Here is a 22,983-nt window from a genome sequence, read left to right as displayed (position 1 = left end):
GACTTTAGGGCAAAATTAACATGGGAGGGGGCTAGCTGCCCTCCAATATTTTTGAGCCCTTTCCGGATCTTCTAAGATCACTGGTTCAATAGAATCACCCCTGTAAAAAAAAAAAAAAAAAAAAAAAAATATAATATTGAATCAGCATCAAATTTCGATTCTTTTGATACATCTATTGTTATCAAGACTCTGTTTCTTAAAATTTCGATTGCTATTGAGCCACATTGCTCCTTACTTACAGTTCACTACCAGGAGCTGTTAGAAAAATCAGCTAAAACTAGCTCACTTATGACATTTCCCTATATTTGGTGAATTCTGAAGAAAATAGCTCTTTATATCAAAAGTCGCCTAACTTGAGTTTGTGTAAAGAATTTAAATCGTATAGTAAAAATCACTGGAAGATCCAAGGGGACCGGGACCCCCCCTCCCAGTTCCACAATTTTTCTGGCGTCCTCTTATCCTTTTTTTTCTTTTTTACTCCGTTTTTTAGAATAAATTTGTCAATTTGGTCAATTATTGGTAACTTTGTCACATTATCCACCCAAGATTTTTCTCATTGGTGTCCTTGTCACGTTGGGCCTCCCCCAAGGCTTTGCTCTAGATCCCCCTGGATATATTATTGATTATAGCTGGTGAAAGACTGATAAGCACCTTAAAAATCAGTCTTTTATTTTGTGTTGGCTAGTTAAAGACTTCCTTGCTCCTAAGAGCAACGTCCTGTTGTTTTTCTTAGCTCTGCTTTGTGTTATTCAACATTCTGCAAATATGAGACGATATCCCGGGTTGAAACACAAGTTACAATCTTCACATTTTCTATCTTGTTGTAACTGTTTTTTGTTAAAGTCATGAAATAAATGCCTGTCAAGATCATTCACCAAAAAAGGCTCTGTTTCGTTGTCACATGTAAAAGAAAATCGAATGTCACAAATCGTAGAAGCCAAATTTACTTGTTGCATAAAGGTTTAGGTTATTAAAGGTAAAGGTTAGGGGACTCAGTTATATGGGGTTCGGTTGCACGAGGGTTCCGTTTAATGGGGTTAAATTGCATGCAGGTTAAGTTCCACGTGGGTCCAGTTAAACAGGGGTTCAGTTGCACGAGGGTTCAGTTGCCCAAGGGTTCAGTTAAATAGCATTCAGTTGCACAGGGTTAAGTTGCATGGAGGTTCAGTTTCACGAGGATTCAGTTGCAAAAGGGTTCAGTTGCACAAGGGTTTAGATGTACGGGGGTCCAGTTGCACAGGGATTCAGTCACATCGGCTTCAGTTGCACGAGGGGCCTGATGCACGAGGATTCGGTTACAGGGGTTTAATTGCCTGGAGTACAGTTAAACAAGGGTTCAATTGCAATGTGACCTTTTTCGGCTTGTCTAACTCTTGTCCTCAGTTGCCACAAACAGTTATTTTTGTCAGCTCAACTTCTAGGTTAGATTAAAAGAGGAATAACAACGAATAAAACAACTGACCGATTAAATTCCTCTAGCTTCCTGTAGATTAATAATTACAGCGTTTTGCCAGTCGGAAACAACAGGCGATTCCGTAAAAACATTAGCATTCGGTAGCAACTACTGGTTGGTAGCAGTTGATTTGCTAGCAACCAGTTGGAAAATTGCTGAATAATATTAATACTAGGGATAATTTTGATGACTGATTTTGAGTTTAAAAGATCAAATATTAGAATGAAAGCTGATCCATAACGTTGAGAAGCTCTTAGAGATAAACGTCTGTCCTTGAATGAATTATAGGATGAGATTATCAACAGGGTTGCCAAAACTTTTAGGGAAAAAGTGTCCAAATCAGTCAAAAAAGGACACTTTTAGTATCCCTCTAGAAAATTAGCCAATATACAGGATTGCCACTATGAATTTTCAAACCTGTGAAAAAAGTGCAAAAAAACTGTGAAATTAATTCTTCTTTGTTCTGCTACCTAGCGGTCTGTTACCTGCATAAGTTCTGCAAGTTTTTCGAGCTTTGACATTAACGCTACCAATAAATTGAGTTTAGTGCTAGTTCAATTTGCAGAGACGGCAGAAAAAAAATCGTCATGATAATGTCAACAGAGCGGAATTTTGTATTGATTATTGATACCGCTACTTACATAGTTAAAAAGTAAAGGACCAACTATAGATATTTATTTTTAATTCGGCATTTTCATAAGTTATGCGAAAAAGATGCGACTTGCTGATCTTTGGTGGCTATTAAGGATCTTTGGGTGTGACCAGGTCCGAACGGCTGTAGCAACAAAATACCTATTTTGACCAACATGGTTTTACAGTTAAACAAAAGACGCCGATCTCCTTAACCACTCAGTCAACTGGTTGGTCAAGTGATTAAAATCGTTTAACAACTCCTCTATCTTGCCGTTTTCTGAACATTTAGAAGTAGCCCTGTGCAAAAATGTTGTTTTCGAGAACCAAAAAAGTGAGAAGACAAGGCCGATTGAAATAAATTCGCTTAAGTTATACTCAATAGAAACTGGTGACCAGCGTTTGACAAAAAAAACACAGCTGAAAGTCTAGAATATAAAACAGAAACATTCGCTGGCGGCTATAAATAAAATTGAGCCGCAACACAGCTTTTCTGTGAAACTCCTTTCTTTCTATTAATGGCAGCAGTGTAATAATAGCCATCTGCACACGGCTAAACGCCACAGAATTTTACGCGGAATGTGCCAGCAGGGAATGACCATTCACTTCTTCTTTCCAGCCTTCTCAGCGGCCTTGGTGACTTTACCACCAGTAGTAGGTGGGTCCTTGAAGTTGACCGACTTGATGACAAACTTCAACCGTAAAATAGAAGAAAAAGATGGATTCGATAGTTCTAGCATACCACATTGGTTAAGACTTTAGGTCTTATTCCTATTCGGTTGATAAATGGTGTACGCGCAGGGCGCAAAAACATCCAAGTAAAATCCCCAAGCCGTTACCAAAGCTTAAAAGTAAAGTACAAATTAAAAGCACTCGTATTTATAAAAAAAAGAAGAAGAAAATAAAGACATTTGGTTTTGATTTGGAAAAATGTCCCTTTTTTCAAAAAGCTGTCTTTTTTGACCCAATAGTGTCCTGGTGTCCCTCAGAGTGAAAAAGTATCCAAAAGCCACTAAAAGTGTCCATTTGGCATCCAAGACTATCAAAGGTTTTGTTATTATTGTTATTATTACTACATTGCTTAAATTGTGAGTACTACATCAGTTCTCAGAATGGTCTATTCACACTGCTTATAAAAAAAGGAATGGAAAGTTTGTGGAGCATTAAACACCCGTTTATGATTTTTTTTTTCATGACATCAAGATAGAATTGTTGAACATTTAACGCTTGCTTGATAGAGGTATATCTGAAAAAATTTCAATTTCTTCCCAGAAATTCCCAGCCGTTTAAAAAAAGGGTCCATCTATAACCCAAGCAATAATCAAGGATGCAAAGGCGGTAAAAAAAAGAAAACAATTTCTTATATTAATACCAATAAATTTCAGCTACTTTTCTAATAGAGATTTTTTTTAATGCTTCTCGTCTCTTTAGTATCGCTTAAGCCAGCTCAAGATAAACTTGTCAGAGGATATCCTTTCAATAACATAAATTATTAAATAGACCGGAAAACATTTCTATCGCCATGTAAATGCTACTTTCCGTATAGGCGATAATCTATCAATTAACGTCAAATACAGACAAAAGACAAACTGTCTGAATAGAGTAATTATATATAGGCATTTAGTATGAATCGCTCTGGCAAAGGTTCTTTAAGCGACATCGTTAAAGAATGGGAAAGACAGCAGATAGAATTAGTATCAAAGGGGTTGCTTATCAAAGCATGTTTCGTAGCTTTCTAAATTGTCACTCTGATTTATAATTCATTTAAAACACGAGGGAAAGGGGCATACTGTATAAAATAGCAGGGGTACTGATTCCTCTTTGGGAGTCAAATCATTGGAATGTCGATGTTGAAACAAATGTGCAGAAATATGAAAAGCAGTAAAAAAAAAACCATTTTACTCAGTCTCTAAAAATCCGAACACGTTCCCTACAAAACCTATTTTTGAACCGGTTGTCGATACACTGCAAGGTATTGAACGTACTCATTATATTTGTTTTGCCTTGCCGTCATCTTTGTTGGAGATCAGTTGTGCGTAGTAGATAACTAGCGTTTTTTCTCTCCTTAAGCTAATATTATTAGACTTACCTGCCTTGTGATAATAACCGCCCTGTGTCCCACCTTTTATGCTCCACTGATGTTCAAGTGAGAATCAATTTAAATAAAACGGTACTTGCCCATTATGTGGACACCTCTAAAAACCAGTCATGAAAACCCGAGGCAAACACTCGACAAAAGCAAAGATTTGACGCTATCTGATGTTGTATAAATGTAGCATTCCGGGGATTCTCACTTTGGGAACTATATTTTAACTGTTGTTTTTTTGGGTTTAGGGGGAGGGGAGGTACCTAGGTTAGGTTACGTATTTAACATACGCAAGGCTTTTTTCCCCACTCCCCTAATTTGCAAATATATAGCCCAAATTTGTTTATAAACTATAATATATTCATCCTATTTTGTTTTATTTCATTAGCATTAACCAAAGTTGACTTTTTAGAGGTGTACACATAATGGGAAAGTACCAATAAAACTTAGCAGCGGTTCGCAAATCCGCAGGATAAAGGCCCCAACAGTGGGGCCTGGCAATATTTTAGTGGGTTAATTGTATGACGTTCACCCTTCGGCTGACCAAACTTTAAAGCCTTAATTTAAAAAAAAACCATATGAATAACGTCACATTAATATGCATTTAAAGAGCAAAAAAGATGCATGGTAGCGTTGTGATCGCGCAATACATTGTATAAAAGGTGCTTTATATAGACACAAATTTAATACAAATAGTATAGTATGCTATTACTATGCTAAAAAATCAGTATAAACTATGCCAAGAGAACGACTAAAAAAGGATACAAAGTTAATGCCTTCTAAACTTCCTTCAGGTTGATAGGCTACACTTAAAATTTTGAGTAGCGAAACTTAAATATTACCAGGGGGCCTCAGGATTTTAGAAATATTTAGGTATCTACTAGGCTGGAGAGGGCACCTTGCTAATCAGTTTTCTCTAACCGTTCCAGTCGCTCGAAATCCAGCTCCTTTCAGATCACACAAAAGCTGATGACTTGTAAAGAAATTACCAAAATATACCTCGTGGCTGTTGCCATCTTCAACAATTTCCAGAAGTCTTTTCACGACTCGAGACCCTAGGCCTTCTTTAGCAGTCTGAGATGAGGCACTAGGCTCTTTCCCCGAGTACAGATGAAACTGAAGGCAATAGCCATCTTAAGTGCATATAGCCCATAGTCTATATTCGAATCGAATGGGCTTGCCTCGAACTGCTTCAGGCTATGTTTCCCGTAATACTTGACAATTATTTCGTCGATGGATAGATGCTGAGAGAAAATTCAAAACTGCTTAAAGTTTGCGTTGATTGTGTCGAAGAGGGGCTTCACCTTGAAATCAAGCTGATCTTTGAAGTTTTGAACTGTATCGTTGTCGGATGTTCTCTTTTATCTTCATGAATCGATTTCTGGACATTGCTTTCTTGACCAAGTCACTTTCAAGATCTTCATCGACTGACCGATAAGCTCTTTGGGAGTGCAATCTATTATAGCCCGAACAAATCACCATTCCAACGAACACATGGATTTCGTTAGCTAATGTAGTGAAGTCAAAGTTTCCCTTAGATGTCGCATATCTAACCGTTTCACGATAAATAAGGTCAAAGAATTTATCGTCTAGAAAAAAAGCCAAAACCTCTACTGGTGTTTTTCCTTCTATTTCTTCTCGGGCTTTCGCAAGCGCCTGAGCCCCTCCCTCGCCCAATTTTCACCAAGGAAAGGTTCATTTTTGCTTCCTCCATTTCGGGTTTGCTGTTTTGAACTGCCTCATCTGTGGCCCACCTCTCAAAGTTGTTGCACCCTCTTCTTCTGTAATGGATGATGTTGTCGTTGTCTTCAAATTGTTCTTCTTCAAGAAGACCTGGTCTGAAATCTACTCGCCGTGTCGTCGTCATTTCCTTCATCTTCATCAGATGTTTGATCGAAATCAGGAGGTAGGACAACAGCCTGAATGTCTTCACATGCAAACTCTTCGTCTTCTAGGAGGTCTAGAGCTTCGCTAAGTGAAATGCAGGGGTTTCTTGTCTTCATTTTCAAAAATCTGGATGACGAGAAAAATGTATAGAAAAATTTAAAGATATTTTTTCCATGGCGACTGATAGGCTAAATCTGAAGGATGATAAAGAACCCTCATTATTATTGTTATTTTTCTTATACCCGGACAAAAAGAGGAAAAAAATGGATTAATAACAAAAGAAAACAAGAAAAACACACATGGATATCAGAAGTAAACTAAACGCATAGGTAAACACTCGGAAGAAAATTGCAGAGAGAATTATGACTGAAACCAGAAAAAGCATAGATAAAGTTGTCACAACAAAGAATCAACAAAAGAATTTCATTAAAAAAATCTCAAGTGAAATTACCAATAAAAACGTAATTCTTTAAATTTCACGTACAAAAAGCAGCCCTTACTGTCCTATAAATATGACATCAACCTAAAAAGCCATAAAACTTTGAACTTACTTTTCAGGTCTGTTGTTATTCAGGAATGATGTTAAATATATAGCTGTCTTACTGCTTTTATAGCCACTACTGTCTAGGAGAACGCTCAATATTTTTACTGAATTTTGAAAACTACCGTTGTACAATTATGCTAATTGTGACCTCAATAACGTCACCGACCTGATAATGAATTATCAATTGACCTGGAAAAATTAACCTAGATAGCTTGGTCACCAAGAAAGCCTCAATCAACAAAAGCAAATTGTTCTAAGGGTAAATTTAGCCACAAAAAAATTAAAACCAGCTGTCCTATAAATAGGACAGTGACGGGTTGAAGCCTTTTTGAATAATACTGGCTTTTCGTGGACATGAAATGAAGGTCAGGGTGCCCAATGTACACTTGACAATTTCCTTGGTAAGTTTGAATCGCACCTTCAGGACCAGGAGATTAAATTTGGCTTTCTTGTGTAAACAAGTCTGCGTTTTCACAACCGGAGTAATGTAGTCTGTGACGAGGAATTTTATTTGAGATTGAATTTAGGTACCTAGGTTTGGTGGGCTCTTAGTTTTTGGTTGCAGTTGCAGATGCTAAATGTGTGCCATTGCGTATGGGACACTGGCAGTTATATGAGGAAGAAAGCTTGAGAGGTACCTGTACTTGCCCCCTTTGTAGACCTTTACTGAACTCCTTTGTCTATGGGGTTGGCTTGAAAATTTTCTGAGTAATCACCAAAGTTTGGAGAATTTAAGGAATAGTTTGTTTTTTTTTTCGAAGGATGTACCACTGCTCAACCAGAATTTAGGAAATTTCTTCTAGGGACCTAATTATTTCGGTAGAAAGCTTTATAGATTAAGGCGTGAAAGCCTGGAAGACATAAATCATCATCCTCAGAGGCATATTTATTGGACTTTTTAAATGTGGAGAGGAAAATGGCTATATTAAAGTTTTGATCGGGTTTAACTGGAGCTAAAAGGAGAGTGGGAGGGGGACTGCTTGTCCCACAATCCCTCATGAGTCTTAAAAAGATGACTAAAATTTTTAGTTTCAATCGAATGAATGCCCTCGAAAGTTTCTACGACAGATCTTGAATACGAAGTACCGTCGGAAAAACTAGGGCATAAAGCCCAATTCGCTCTTTACTTAGGCAGCGCTGTCGCGCCCCTTACGATAAATCCCTAAGAAATGAGAGAAGAGACGCAATACAATACTTTGTTGTATGATCAGTAATTTCTTTTTTTCAGAATAAAGAATTAAGAGAGTAAGCAATCGATGGTCATCTTTAACTTTACACGGTACCACATTGTGGCTTTCCAAAGAAGCCAAGGTATCTAGCAATAGTATCAGTTCAAACTAATTTGACCTTGACAAAATGTGGTACCCAAAAAATTATTCAGTGACTTCCAGCTCTATTTTCCAAAAATTTTTAGCTTCATACAGTTGATCTGTATTGAATTAAGTTCATAAGACCCCTCGAGCGAGAAAGGATTGCAACATTTTTTCAATGGGTGGTTAAATTTTTTGCCTACAAAATTGAAACCCCCCCCTAAATATCAGAAAAAGTTTGTACTTGTAAATGAGACAGGGAAATGTCTAGTCTATAACCCTCCCCGTGGGCAGCCTGACTTGAATTCTGTCCTTACCTTTAGCTTGAGACTAGATCTTCCTGGTCTCGTTATATCTCAATCATACCTCTCATTCAGCAAATTGAGAAAATGGGCCAACGGTCCATAAGAAAAGCTTTTTTTTATCGTTTCCTGACCGTAAACAAATTTGATGGTGAATAGAAATGTGAAATTTATTCAAATGATCCTGCACCCAAAAGAATATCTTCAGACAAAGTGGTTTTTGATGTCATGTATTTGTTGGAATCACCAAATCGATAGGATTCTGGAATTTTTTTGGTAATTCATGTAAGCAGAAAATAGAAGCCAATAAATTTTAAAAGGACAGTACCTATCTGAGAAATCTCACAAGAAAGATTTTTTTTGCCGTCAGCAGACAATTTTCAACCAGGTCTGATCATTTTACAGTCAGGATGGGATAACTGACTATCCGAGTCACTCCTTCTCTCTAGTCCTAGCAAAATTCTGGTCTTTGAGTATCCTGTTAATTCTCGTTAATATCGATTCAAGCTATAAAACTTAAGTATTTAGGGTTTGCTGGGATAGGACCCCACTTTCATTTGTAATAAACTCTGTTCGTTTTAAGTTTGATTAGACAATTATTTTAGATTTATGTTCGTTTTTGGGCTTCATTATTTGATGATAGTTGTGGGATCCCTTAGAGGGGGCATTTCCCCTTCTAGATTCGTTGTCTTCCTATATTCAAAAGTACCCCTTTTTTCCTATGAAAAAGCGTGCCTTTTTTTAGTATTTTTATTAAAAAGAATAAAAAGAACAGTGAAATTGCCTCCCATTGACTTTAGAAAATAAGTCCTCCCTCCCCCTCTATTTCTTCATGAATTGAAGCCTGGCTATGTTCACCAATGACTCGTGGAGAGAATGATCGGTTGTTTCCTACATATGCGTTGAAGTCTCCTAGAATACATGCTATGTCGTGCCCTGGTATGTTTTTGGCTATGGAGTTAAGTGCTCTGTAAAATTTGTCTTTTTATTTGTTGGGGCATCATTGGTAGATACGTAGCATACTACCGCTAGAGGAAGAACTATTGACTTATTTTATGCCTTCAATGAATATCTTTGTAGATCATGAGATAGTCGAATTTTTTTCGTGTCACAATTCGTTTATTTTATTTCGTAATATATTATTAACACAGAAAAGACAGTGACTTATTGCAATTGTAGTTATAACTTTTTGCAAGCTTTTTGTTCATTCAGCTCTGTTTATGTAAATAAACTACAACTTACATATGTTACTTACTGTCCATCTTATTCTGGAAACACAACGTGTTAGATTTAGACCTAGGGGTTTCCTGAAGACCACCAGAAAATCATCTTTCAGCAACTTACACTGCCCCACATTATAGTAATTCCGAATTAAAAATTAAGTAAGCCTGAAAGCAACTTACAGTGGCAAACCATCTTTAAGTAACTAGCACTGCATTGTATGACTCTCCATGTCAGCTTCTCGAAATACTGCAGTAATACATATATTCATCGATCTCATATTGAAATTTTACCCCGGATTTTATCCCGTAATTGAGGGTAATTCGTAAACTTAAATATGTATTTCCAGCTAGTATACTTGAGATTCTCTATTTATCGTTAATCCATCCCTATATTTTGTGTTGTTATTCTTTATACTTGGGTATATTTCTTTGCAATTGTTAATCCCGGGCGAATTATTCAAAACAAGTCTATTAGGGTATTATCGGGAAAATCAGAAAGAGAATTGGTTCGAAAAGTTTATAGGGATCTTAGGATATTGGCGGTGGCGGGTCTTTATCATTTTTATATTAGTGTTTATGTATAGGTATAATGTGAACCAGCTGCCGGAGTGTTTTAACGTTTTGTTTTTATAGCCGATGGAATATACATAACTAAAATACTAGGGGTAAGAACGATTATTATACTCACCCTATAGTGTCTCTGAGGTCCAAGTTTTCTTTTATTATACAGGGTATAAAATTATAGAATACTTTGGATAATGATATGTAGAAGATAGAAAATTTTAGTGATTTCAAAGGAAAATTTCAATAAAAATTATTAAGCAAGTATGAATTTTAGTTTTGTTTGTTTTGGAGATTTGATTTAAATTAAGTTGTAATTCTTTGTTGGTTGGTGAGTCACCCCACAGAATGGATATGGCATGTAGTTGCTGCCCCTGTAGTATTATTATTATTTCTATTTTTTATTTATTTCTTTTCTCTCTTTTTCTCTTTCTTTATAATTATTGTGAATTTAAAAGATGTTATATGTATGTGTTTTTTTTTACCTGATTCATCCAACGTCAACCGTTTGGTTTTGGGCGAACCATATTGATTTGTATGTAAATTATTGTTGAAGTTAAATAAATATATCAAATGTCAAAAATAGAGCCTTAGCCCTAATAAAATACTTTATCATTCGCGGTAAAGAAACATTTAGTGAGATGTCTTACAGAAAAATCATACTATACAAAATTATTCGGATCTGTTATATGAACTCAGTATATTTATAGGGCTTTGTGGTACTTTGGATCGTAATTATTAATAAGAAGGAAACCAATAAATACAATATTTTTAAGAGGAACCGACATTCATTTCCCATTTTTCTGTAGCCTGGATATATAGAGTGCCTTCAATGATTCTTGACAGCTTTATTAGAAATTTACGAGGATAAACAGCATTTAACATGTAAACAAACTATTGCTTTCACATATATTTATACATAGACCACATTTTCTCGCCTTAGCCGCTCATAAATTATATGAAGCAGATGATTGTCTGTAGCTTATGCAGTATTTATATTTACAAAACTTTACATCATAGCCACAACAACTGGAGATCACTGGGTCTCAGATACATCTTTAAACATAAAAAGAAGAACCTTATTATACACATCAGTCATAGCAAGTTTCAGCGACAGAAACAAATTTAAGAAAATAATTTTGATTGTTTCAATAACTTGAACTGGTGCATTGACGAACAGCAAATAGTCTACAGTAGCTTCCTTATCCCAATATTAGCATTAGTTTGCTCTTTATTTTGAAGCAGCTTTACTTGCTGCTTCGTCGTCATTAGGGTTTAGCATTAGCACCCACAAGAAGAGGTGAGAAGGTCAGTCAATTCCTGTTTCCTTTGGAAGACTGAAAACATAATCAAGCATATTATTTTATAATATTTACAAAGCAGGGGAATTTTTGATAAAAAAAAAGTGTACTTTTCCACTAGTTTCTTTCTTCTAAAGAGGATATTTGCGCTGATTCTCCACTCTGCCGAGAAAAGTTATGCTAGCACTCGTGGAATTTGGACAATTTACCTGTTCTTCTTAATCAAATGCACTAAATGCTTATATTCAAAAACAAAGCATTTTTGTTACAATAATAACATATTGACCTTATTAATTAAAAACTTTAGCCTTATTAATCTAGTCTGAACGATTTTGCCTCATGTATAAGACTATTTAGGTAGTAACTTCCTTAATTCTAGCATGACACCATACATTACTATTTTATAATAACACTAGAAACTATTAGACAACTAAAACAGTTATTTTAACGAAATTTTGTGTTAGATACTGTCAAAATATGAGCCTACTTTGAATGATCGGTAATATGTTATTTACACCATTATTTAGACGCTTCTCATGTCATGACACTTATTGCCATGCATTAACTCTATGCACAGAGACTCTCTCAATGCCTAGACACTATCAAGTGGCTCCCAGCTGTTTCCATTCATCTTCACCCTAAAAAAAATTCCCTGGGTACAAACTATATCGTTACACCTCGTCGTCTCTATTGAGCTGCTGATGACTAAGAAGTCCTATGAAGGTTGCCACGTGCAAGATCAGAGGGCTTAAAATATAACATATTTCCTCCTAGGCGAATTTCAAAAGGACCTACTGCACAAAATTTCAAATACATTTGCGGAAACGGTCAGGGTAAAACACACTATTGTGATTAAGATACGTTTAGTTCATTCTTTTGTCTTTCACGACTCACTTTCGCAGTTTGACAAAGGCGACAAACTAGGGGATTCATTATATTTTACATATGGAATCGTTCTTTAGTCATTTTTGTGAGGTCATAATTTATTCCAAGTTAGTTCTTGGCCTGAGTTAACTTTGACAGGATTACAAATTGAAATCTAGTTTTTTTTTTCATTTTATAAAAGGATTATACTGCAGAATAAAATCTACTGTGGTAATTACACGCTTGTGGTGATTGACTGTTCTTACACTGGCGACGGACTTTGGCACTGATTTGGACTGGATTTTTGTCTATTGAATATTACCGCCGCGAGTGCAGTTATGAAATAATGGACAACTCAAACATTGTTCTTAATCCAATTTTGAACTTCATTTCTCGATTGATGATCGATGGTGTCAAGGTAGATACAATAATTGCAAAGTCGACAAGCTCTTTCAGTCATGATACCATTTTAAAGGCCAAGGAGGTTTTACATCAGATGCTAGAAATTGGTACACGTTTAATTAAATGCCAAAAAGACTATGAAAATGTCCTTGACATTTGTAAGTGATTCTCAACGTCATTGAAAGAAAAACGTCAGATCCCGAAATTCCTGATTAACCTGTCGAATGAATGAACTTTCCCGTAAAATTGACAGTTTATCCAAGCTAAATAAGCAACGTCTCGCAGCACAGGCAACTTCTGCCTTGCCCCCTTCGGAACAGCCGTCTTGTGCTAATGACAAATCAAAGTTTCCTACCTATGCTGCTGTGCTAAAAAAAAATTGTCCATCTAATCTTTTATCTCCACTATGAACGAAAAATTCATTGATAAAATATGTTCTGAAGCTGCAAATGAAATTTTCGAGGTGAAACATTCCACATCAGAATGGAAAATTGTCGTAAAAAGTAAGCCCGCTGCCTCCTCCACTACTGACCAGATGAAAAAGTCCCAACCTGGCCTTTTAGCCTTTGTTAAATCTCCTGCATTCATCGGTATAATAAAAGGAGTACTGACAGAAATGAACGAAAAGATCTAAAAAGAATGTTCCAAAATGCGTTAAAGCTTTGCAGTGTGGCAAGTTGCGTATCTAAAAGATTTACTTTGAACAACGAAGTGATCTGGATTCATTTGTGAAAAATTCCTTGAAGGTTGGATATTAGAAGTTAGCTTCAAGGAATTCATTTCATACCCAGGTGGGCTTTAAGCTGCCATCAGCAAAGACATATAGCTGCTGATTGTGAGAACGCAGAAATGTTCTTTTTCTGTGGTTTCACGGAGAACTCTTCCACAGGGATGACCCATGTGTTCGGAACATGTTGTGTATTACATGTAAAATGTCTCGTCACATCTGTTTCAGTATCAAATACCCTGGTAATACTCAAACCGATAAACGGGCTACTTCTTTCCAAAATCTTGGCGATTCTCTTATCAAACCCGCAGACCACATTACGTACCTCGGTCTTTCAATTGGATCATCTATTGGCCACACACGCTGTTTGTGATATCTCACGTTGAGCGTAAAATTAGTATTTCTTACGCTGGAATTGTAAAAAGCAAACTTTACTTCAACCGTCAACTTTTAGCATCCATCTATAATGCCATAGCCCTTCCACATCTGGTTTACATTGCCTTTTTTCTGGAATTTTGTACAGTTACGGATAAAAAGCACCCATGGTCAATCTTCTTAAAAATTTGCTAAGTATTTTTTACATTTGCCTCCTTGGACAAGAAACCGTAAAATTATCGATATGTACAAGCCTGCAGACCCAAGTTTTAGTATTAATAAATCTTTATCCCATCTTCAAAGAAATTTTCATAACCCATGGGCGTCAATTTGTTCGCAATAGTTATTCGTATTAATGTAATATATGTATTATGGTGAATGTCCGCAAAGTGGTTAATGTCGACATTCACCGGTAAATGCCCGAAATACCGTTTTTCTCCTTGGATTTAGTCACCGTTACCAGTCAATTTTTTAAATTTAATGCAACGTTTGATGATGGGAGTTTAGATTAGGTTTGGTTTGACGAGGTTAGGTTGGTTTTGGTTAGCTTGAGTTAGGTTTTTAACCCATTTCTAATATCTAGAACCAAATTTTACCTAACCTAATCTAAAATAACATACTCCAACCTAACCTAATTTTAACTTTTACCATCATAGGTTGCATAAGACTGAAAAAGCTGACACGCACAGCTAATTGAATCAAATCAGAGAAAAAGGAATTTCGAACATTCACCGATGAGTGTCGAAATTAACTAGATTTCGGACATTCAACATATGTAATGAAGAGTTTTTAGTTTTTTGTCCTGTATTTGAATTGTGGATGTGTGCTTGTGTCTTTTTTTTCTTTTTGTTATCTTTAGTAATTACTCCGTTTATTGTTGTTTTTTTTTTTTTTTTTTTTTTTTTTTGACGGGCAATAAATGAATAATAATAATAATAATAATAATAATAATAATAATTATAATAATAATAATAATAATGATAATAATAATAATAATAGTAAAAGTTTTTGTATAAGGATAGAATTGCTAATCAAGATATTACAATATTTAATTGGCAAACTCAAATCAGTTTTGTTAAAATAGTCTTTCTGTCTGTTTTCATCTGCAAACACTATTGATGTTCTAAATGTATCTCGTACTTTTACATAATTGCGCCAAATATATAAAATTACTCAAGCAATATAATCTCCATGTCATAAAAATAACTAATATTCTAAACTCCACTTGCAACTGATATACTATCCCGTTGTCGTCAAAAGCAGTGTTGAAATCATGTTCCAGAATTTCTGAGTGCGTTGTGTTGTTAAGCCTTGTGTTTGAAAACTTGGTGCAGCTACAAGGTTAAAAACATTCTAAAGCAATCGATTCAGATTACAATGTACAGTTGACTAAGCTCAATCATTATAATCCCTAATTTTCGGATTAACATTTCCAAACATTACCAAATAAGCAAGTTAAAACCGAACTATACAAATAAAACACCAAGACCACCCTCTATGGTTATACAGATATATCTATATCTTATATCGGATAAGCACTTGGGACACGAACATATATCGAGACTCAGATTCTCGTTTTTAACATTTTATAGACTGTTAGCGATTGACCGTTGAGAATTGTCAGTTTGTTTTCAAGCGATGAGATGCCAGTAACAGTAATACTGATTTTTAAATTCTTTTTCATTTCAATGTGTGCACGAAGATCAGGGTAAATGTGTTGTACTTTAATATAACCACCTTGGCAGGGTATATACATTCTCTTGAAGTTCCAGTATCTTCTAACTGAAGTATAAAATTAAATATAAAATTAAAAACAGGGATACTCGATTATTTACTTCACCTCCTCTGCTACTGACACTTCTTTCTTCTTTTTCTATGATGGTCTTCTTATCTACCTTTTTAGCTTGAGATAGCTGGGTCACATCTTGAACCGGTGCATTATCATTATCATAATTGTCCTCGTAATAATCCGGCTCGAAACGATAGACGGTCGTCTTTGAAGTTGTCATGCGATACGGTTTTGTGCTTTCCAACTTCATCTCTGTAAGTAACAAAAAAATTTCACCTGGTACATAAATGCTGAAAACAAACTAGACATTTGGATTTTTTCCTGAGAGGGGAAGAGTGGGACTAAAGATTTTTCCAGGACTAATGTTTAAGATAACATTATTTCTAACCTCATTTATGGGATGTATTTTGCAAATTTTTGAAACTTAGGAGGAACTGTGTCAATGAACTGTGGAGGAACTGTGGAATTTATTTTTGTTGAATATAGAAATTGTTATTTTATTCAAACGGACTGTTACTCAATAACTTTTTTAAAATATGAATGTTTTTTTTTAAATAAAGCAGTCCGATTTTGCAAAAGAAGAGCAAGAAGCAATATTTTCATCATGAGACATTTAATATTTCCAACCTGTGATATGGTAAAATTAATTGCAAATTACAAACTAGGACCCAAATGACATTGAAATCTTTCAAGCATATGCTTGAAAATTCATCATTGTAAACGATGATAGACTTTCAATGTAAAAACAAATAAGTTTAAGGTTATTTTCCTCGCACAATTTTTGAGAAGTTTCCTCAAGAGAAGCATAAATCTTGGCTAAGTAGAATTGAATCAAAAGATTCTATTGTCTTTGTTAAATTTAAAACAATCTATCAACAAAAAAAACTATTTTATGGTTAAATTTATTAAAATTTAACATATTTTCGGAGAATGTATAAAAACAAAAGCATATCAGTAATAAGGCTAAAGGGGTCAGAAATAAACCAAACATGATGGGAGACATATTGCTTTTTATAAGTCAACGGCATTATCTCGAATACAAGCCATAGAAATTATAATTAAAAAAAGAGAATTTTACTGTTGAAACAGAAGTCTGCATACAGAATATGCATTAATAAATGGGTTTTATTAATTATTATTGGGTATAAAATTGTTAATAATTTTTTTCCTTATTCTACCTTTATTGAGATAAATTACCTGTATTTAAATGATTTTGTGGATAAAGTATCGGTACGATTTCAGAAACAAACCATTTAAAATTTGTTTCTTTTATAAACCTCAGACCACGATTAAGAAACAAATCCCTTGAACACATCTTAAAATTTTATATTGTTATGGTAGCGCCTTAATGCCCAGGCCACACTACAGTCACACTAGTCTCTAAGACCATAATTGTGCATAACTACAACTTCAATGATGTCTCTCGTCCTTAAGCCTTTTGATTTTGGATTATTTTAGGAGTTTTTCTCCTCGTCTTAGGTTTTACTATGACTCTTTACTTTTCTTCTAAAAACTTCTTTGTGATTTTTTTTTAATCTATTGTGAGGCGAACAAAAATAATATACTAGCCTACAGAATTGATCAGTATATCAAAACAAGCTAGAGTGAAACTTAATTTAGAACCTCCGACAGGCATCAAGCATGAAACATTTTCTGAACTCTTGAAGGATTTTAATATTAGAATCTTAATTACTTTGCTTTTCTTTTGTAAGCAGGTTCTTGACTAAGAATTACGAGCCCCTTTTTTATATTATCTGTTCAAAATACGAATATTTGATTAAAAAAATACATTTTTCAAAAGAATCAAATGAAAGAGCCAAGGAACATTAGATTAATCGATTTTTATCTCTATGTCAAAACCTTGAATTTTTTTCAAACACAAAATTAATAATGCTAGAACTATTCTACATACATACAATGGTTTTGTTGGCACACATTTTAGGACGGAAATGATCTAATCGTTTTACTCTTTAGAGTCTAAGCTTTAAACATGAAAGTATTAAACATAAATCTTATTGTTGGTGACTAGAAAATCTGAAAAAATATAATATGTCGGATGCATAGAAAATGCTATTTTCAGACGAAACCAGCAATACAAGGCCTAGTACACAGCAACCATACTATGGTATCATCACTTATGAACATTAATTATGAATATTGCAACTTAGACATTATTTACAGTGTTTAAATTATCAACTACTACTAGTATAACAGCTCACTGCAATACCAAGGCCCCTGAGGCTAACTCAGCTACGCACACTCCTCCTCCATCTCAATCTATTTGACGCATCTCTTTTCACACCCTCCTAGCAAGCTCTAATTTCACTTAAATCTTGCCTTAGACCTCCTCCCACCCCCTTCCGGTACAAGTTGCTTTTAGTTTGGCCCTAAATGGTTGGCTGAAAGGACGATCTTTCGCAATCAGTCATCCTTCATACACAAATCATGTCCTAGCCATAACAGCCTTTCACTCATCAACACCCCAGAATGTGGGATTGAACCACGTTTCTCGTACAGCTGACTGTTTGAAATACGATCAGTCAAACGGATACCCAAAACAATCTGTAGATAAATTTCCTGGAAATCATCTAGCAAATCCTCCTCCGTCTTTCTGAGCATCCACCCTTCAGAACCATACTTGACCACGGTCATTATTGTATCTTCCAATATTCTAATCATAGTTCACAGGCCCATTGTTCCAAACTTTTTTCAGCTGTTTTCCCGCAATTATTGTTCAGACACATTTGTCTTTCTTCGTCTGGAATTCGTGCATTCTGCTGTAATAACTAAATAAGTATTCTAATCTTGGCAAGAATCCTGTCTAATACTACATGGTATATATTCGGATCGATTTTATTCCAGTAATTCTTGATTCTCCACACGGTCATACACGGTTGATTTTACAGCGTTCACAATCGGGAAATAGTCAGATGGATAGACTCTTATGTCGACATGACACGAGCCATAGGCTAGGGCTTAGGGTGGGCTTAGCATGAAACAGAAGCTTGATATTGAATCCGAGTTGTGCATATACGTAAAATACAGGTCATTGGTAGCTACACTATGACCATCACAGGTGGCTAGGAACATTTGTGCTCCAGGAGTATTCCTGTCGGATAGGTCACAGTTCAGATTGCCACTATGATGTACTCAAGATCTTGACTAAGACAGCTTCTCACTGAGCCTGACAATTTTCTACTTGCCTTACTAAATTGTTCTTCAGATATTTCATTTCTGTAATCTGTGGGCATTTACACTGAGTAGATAACCGTTTCGTGTACTTTAACAGCGAAAAAGAATTTCTCGGTTTAAAAAAGGTTTAGACTGTTACTGATAATCATGGCAATACCACCAGAGGGTTTCCATCTTCTGCGCAGCTGGCTGAGGCCACCAATGATTTTACTCCGCCATTTATGTCTAGCAGGTCAACAGCTTGTTCCGAAAGGAAGTGTTCCTACACACAGACCACATCGTTACAGCACAATAGTCCTTCCAATAATGGTATTTCCTCGATTACCTCACTATTCAAATTTCACGAGACTACGCGCAAGGTGTCAGCAGTCACTGCTTAGAAATTAGACTTGGAACCAAGATATTGTGTTATCTTTTATTGATCCTGTCAGTCTTCGGTTTACAATAACATAATTAATAAGGCTAGCTTTTCTACCATAATATGAATACGATCAGTCGCGTAGGAAGGAGGGTGCTAGGGGGGACAGGCCACCCCGGGTGCCAGCCTTGTAGGGGTGACAAAATTGGCAGTTTTCAAATTTGTTGGCAGATTTTGTCTGAAAATCTCATTTTTATATATAAGTATTTTAGTATAATGTTTGACAGCACACCCGATGCCTCGCACATTGATCAAATGACTGAAGTTAATTCGTTCCGTGCACATTGAGAACAAGAAAGTTGAAGTAAAGGAGTCATTTTTAGGTTTATGATCAGCTTACAGGTAAACAAGCCGTAGACATTACACAGGGTGTTTTGAATGCAATTGAAGAAGATGGTCTGGATATAGCAGTGTGCCGAGGGCAGGGCTACGACAACGCTGTGACAATGGCTGGAGTACATTCAGGAGTATAAGCTAGGATTCGTGGGCTTAATCCTAAAGCATTGTCTGTACCTTGTGCGAACTATTCACTAAATCTACGCGGAGTGCACTCTTTCGCTACAGGTCCTTCCTGTGTGACATTTTTTGGTACTTTTGAAAAGTTGCATGTTTTTGTTTCTCATGCTCAACGAACAGATGGAATGTCCTCATGGCAAATGTTGAAGCTATGGTCAAACGACTTGCAGAAACCAGGTGGAGTGTTCACTATGAAGCTTTGTTAAGCCAGTGTGTAAATACTTTAAGAATGATTGCCGATACCATTGAAAAACTAGAGGAGCAGCTCAAACTTTGTTGACTTTGATGTGGGATTTCTCTTTTTTGTGCTATTTATGTTTATGGAATAGTGTCCATGAAGATGTCAACCACACCCAAAAATACCTGCAAATTGTTGAAATAATGTTCGAAAAGTGCCTCATCAAGAAGAGGATTTTAAAGGCCTTTTTGAATGATAATAGAGATGGTCTTGTTGAAAAAGCAATGGAATTTGCAAAAGCTATTTACATAGGCAGCGCAATAGCGCTGCCTATGTAAAGAATGATGTTAACACAAAGTATTATTAATTTTTTTTTCCATACCCGGGCACTTCGTATCGAAGGAGTTGTCGTAGAAGCTTCGAAAAGGGCTCATTCGATTGGAAATTAGAGTGGCTAGTGTCCTTTTTAATAGTCGAAAGTGATTGGAGGAAAACTAGCCCCCCCCCCTTCCCACGCCCATCATTCCCCAAAACACATCCAATAAAAATTTTGAGATGGACATTTTGTTCAGCGTAGTTGTTTTCCAGATAGAAAATATATTTTTGAGAAGGACACTCCCCCACAACCCTCAGGGACGGGGTTTTAAGTTATGCCCGGGGGCATATAAGAACGATGTTGGCAAAATGTATTTTTGTTTTTGTTTTTTGTTTTCCATACCAGGGCACTTCGTATCGAAGCAATTGTCCTAGAAACTTCGAAAAGGGCAAATTCGATTGGAAATTGGAGTGGCTAGTGCCCTTTTTTATAGTCGAAAGTAATTGGAGGGCAACTAGCCCCCCCCCACGCTCAACATTCCCCCAAACACATCCAATCAAAATTTTGAGATAGCTATTTTGTTCAGCATAGTTGATTTCCAAATAGAAAATATGTTTTTGAAGAGGACAGTCCCCCATAGCCCTCAAGCAAGGGTTGTAAGTTATGACCCGGGGGCATATAAGGTTTTTTTGTAGAAGGTGTTGTCGTAGAAACTTCAAAAGAGGCTCATTCGATTGGAAATTCAAAGGGCTAGTGCCCTTTTTAATAATCGGTGCAGAAGGGAGGGCAACTAACCCCCCTCTCGCGCCCACCTTTTCCGAAAACATATCTAACCAAAACTTTGAGATAGCCATTTTATTCAACGTAGCTTTAAGTTCTGGAAATTAGGTCTTTGAGGATGACAACCCCCCCCCCCACAGACCTCGGGACAAGGATTGTAAATTATGCCCAGGGGGCATATAAGGTTTTTATAGAACGCGTAGTCGTAGAAACTTCAAAAAGGGCTCATTCGATTGGGAATTGAAATGGCTAGTGCCCTTTTTGATAGTCGAAAGTAATTGGAAAGCAACTAACACGCTTTCCACGCCCACCATTTCCCCAGACACATCCAATAAAAATTTTGAGATAGCCATTTTGTTCCACGCAGATCAAAGTTCAGGAAATTATACCTTTGCACAGGACACTCCCCCCACAGTCTTCAGGGCAAAGGTTATAAGTTATGCCCCGGGGGTATATAAGGTTTTTATTGAAATCTATGTCGTAGAATATTGAAAAAGGGCTCATTCGATTGGAAATTCAAAGGGCTAGTGCCCTTTTTAATAGTCGAATGCGATTTGAGGGCAACTAACCCCCCTCTGACGCCCATCTTTTCCCCAAACACATCCAATCAAAATTTTTAGATAGCCATTCTATTCAACGTAGTTAAAAGTTTTGGAAATTAGGTCTTTAAAGATGACACCCCCCCCAGCCCTAAGGGCAAGGGCTGTAAGTTATGCCCTGGGGGCATATAAGGTTTTATTGAAAGCGTTGTCATAGAAACTTCGAAAGGGCTCATTCAATTGGAAATTGAAAGGGCTAGTGCCTTTTTTAATAGATGAAGGTGATTGGAGAGCCACTAAAGCCCCACTCACGCCCCCACTTTCCCAACCACATCCAATCAAAATTTTGAGATATCCATTTTGTTCAACGTAGTTGGAAGTTCTTGAAATTAGGTCATTTAGGATGATAGCCCCCTCAAGGCCCTCAGTGCAAGGGTTGTAAGTTATGCCCTGGGGACATATAAAGTTTATATAGAAAGTTGTTGTAGAAATTTCAAAAAGGGCTCATTTGATTGGAAGTTGAAATTGCCATTTTTAATAGTCGAAAGTGAGTTGAGAGTAATTAACCCCCCTCTTACGCCCACCATTTCCCCAAAAACATTCAATCAAAGTTTATAGATAGCCATTGTGTTCAACGCATTTGAAATTTCTGGAAATTGTGTATTTAAGGATGACAAACCCCCCAGAGCCCCAAGGGCAAAGGTTGTAAGTTCTGACCTGGGGGGCATATAAGGTTTTTATAGATAGAGTTGTCGTAAAACTTCAAAAGGGGCTCATTTAATTGGATATTGAGAGGGATAGTGCCCTTTGTAATGGTCGAAAGTGATTGGAGGGTAACTAACCCCCCTTTCACGCCCACCATTCCTCCAAACACATCCAATCAAAATTCTCAGATAGCCATTTTGTTCAACGTAGTAGAAAGTTCTAGAAATTAGGTCTTTGAGAACGATACCCCCTCCCCCCAGCACTCAGGGCAAGGTTTTTAAGCTATGCCCTGGGGGTATATAAGATTTTTATTGAAAGTTTTGTCGTAGAAACTTCAAAGGGGCTCAATTGATAGGAAATTGAAAGGGCTAGGGCCATTTTTAAAAGTAAAAAATTTTTCAATTTAATATACATATACTGATATTTAGTAATCAAAATGTTAATATTATTTGATTTATTAAAGTTATAAAAGTAAAACATTTATATTTTGTTAAGTAAAGTGCAAATTTTGTTCTGGTCTTTTTTTTCGTGCTAACATTAACTTAGAAAAAAAAATTAATCCAAACGCAAACTATTATGGAAGAAAAGTCAGAATGCTTAACAATCCACGGTTATTATAAGATAAACTGACAATCCTCGGTTATTATTATTTTTTTTTTTAGTAAAGTGCAAATTACATTCTGGTCTTGAGATCCTTTTAATTTTTTCTCGTTTTGAGTAGGTTATCTCTTGTAGTTTCAGTTCGTTTTGGGTTTCATACAATAAGAATTTGCTGGTTCCCAAATTTTCCCAGTTCCCAAAAAATTATTTTTCACCCATACTTTTTTTATTTCTTATTTTTTTAATTTGGGCCCCGCTATTGCTAAAATTTGCAGAAGTTCTTAT

General features: G+C 36.1%; 1 protein-coding gene across 2 annotated transcripts in view; it reads right to left on the bottom strand.

Annotated features, from left to right (window-relative positions):
- Positions 1–14,581: 14,581 nt before the first annotated feature.
- Positions 14,582–22,983, bottom strand: part of LOC148948728 (lachesin-like) — a 165,436-nt gene continuing 157,034 nt past the window's right edge. For both annotated transcript variants that reach the window (XM_089094070.1, XM_089094071.1), the window contains exon 9: positions 14,582–15,706. In XM_089094070.1, the coding sequence (XP_088950196.1) occupies positions 15,444–15,706 (263 nt within the window). In that variant the 3' untranslated portion in view covers positions 14,582–15,443. The remainder of the gene's footprint in view (positions 15,707–22,983) is intronic.

The sequence above is a fragment of the Artemia sp. Qi Xiang Cuo genome, chromosome 9 (assembly GCF_049724085.1).
Source record: "Artemia sp. Qi Xiang Cuo chromosome 9, ASM4972408v1, whole genome shotgun sequence".
In the NCBI taxonomy this organism is placed as follows: domain Eukaryota; kingdom Metazoa; phylum Arthropoda; class Branchiopoda; order Anostraca; family Artemiidae; genus Artemia; species Artemia sp. Qi Xiang Cuo.
Note: the sequence above shows the minus strand (reverse complement) of the source record. Positions and strands in the feature narration are given on the sequence as shown.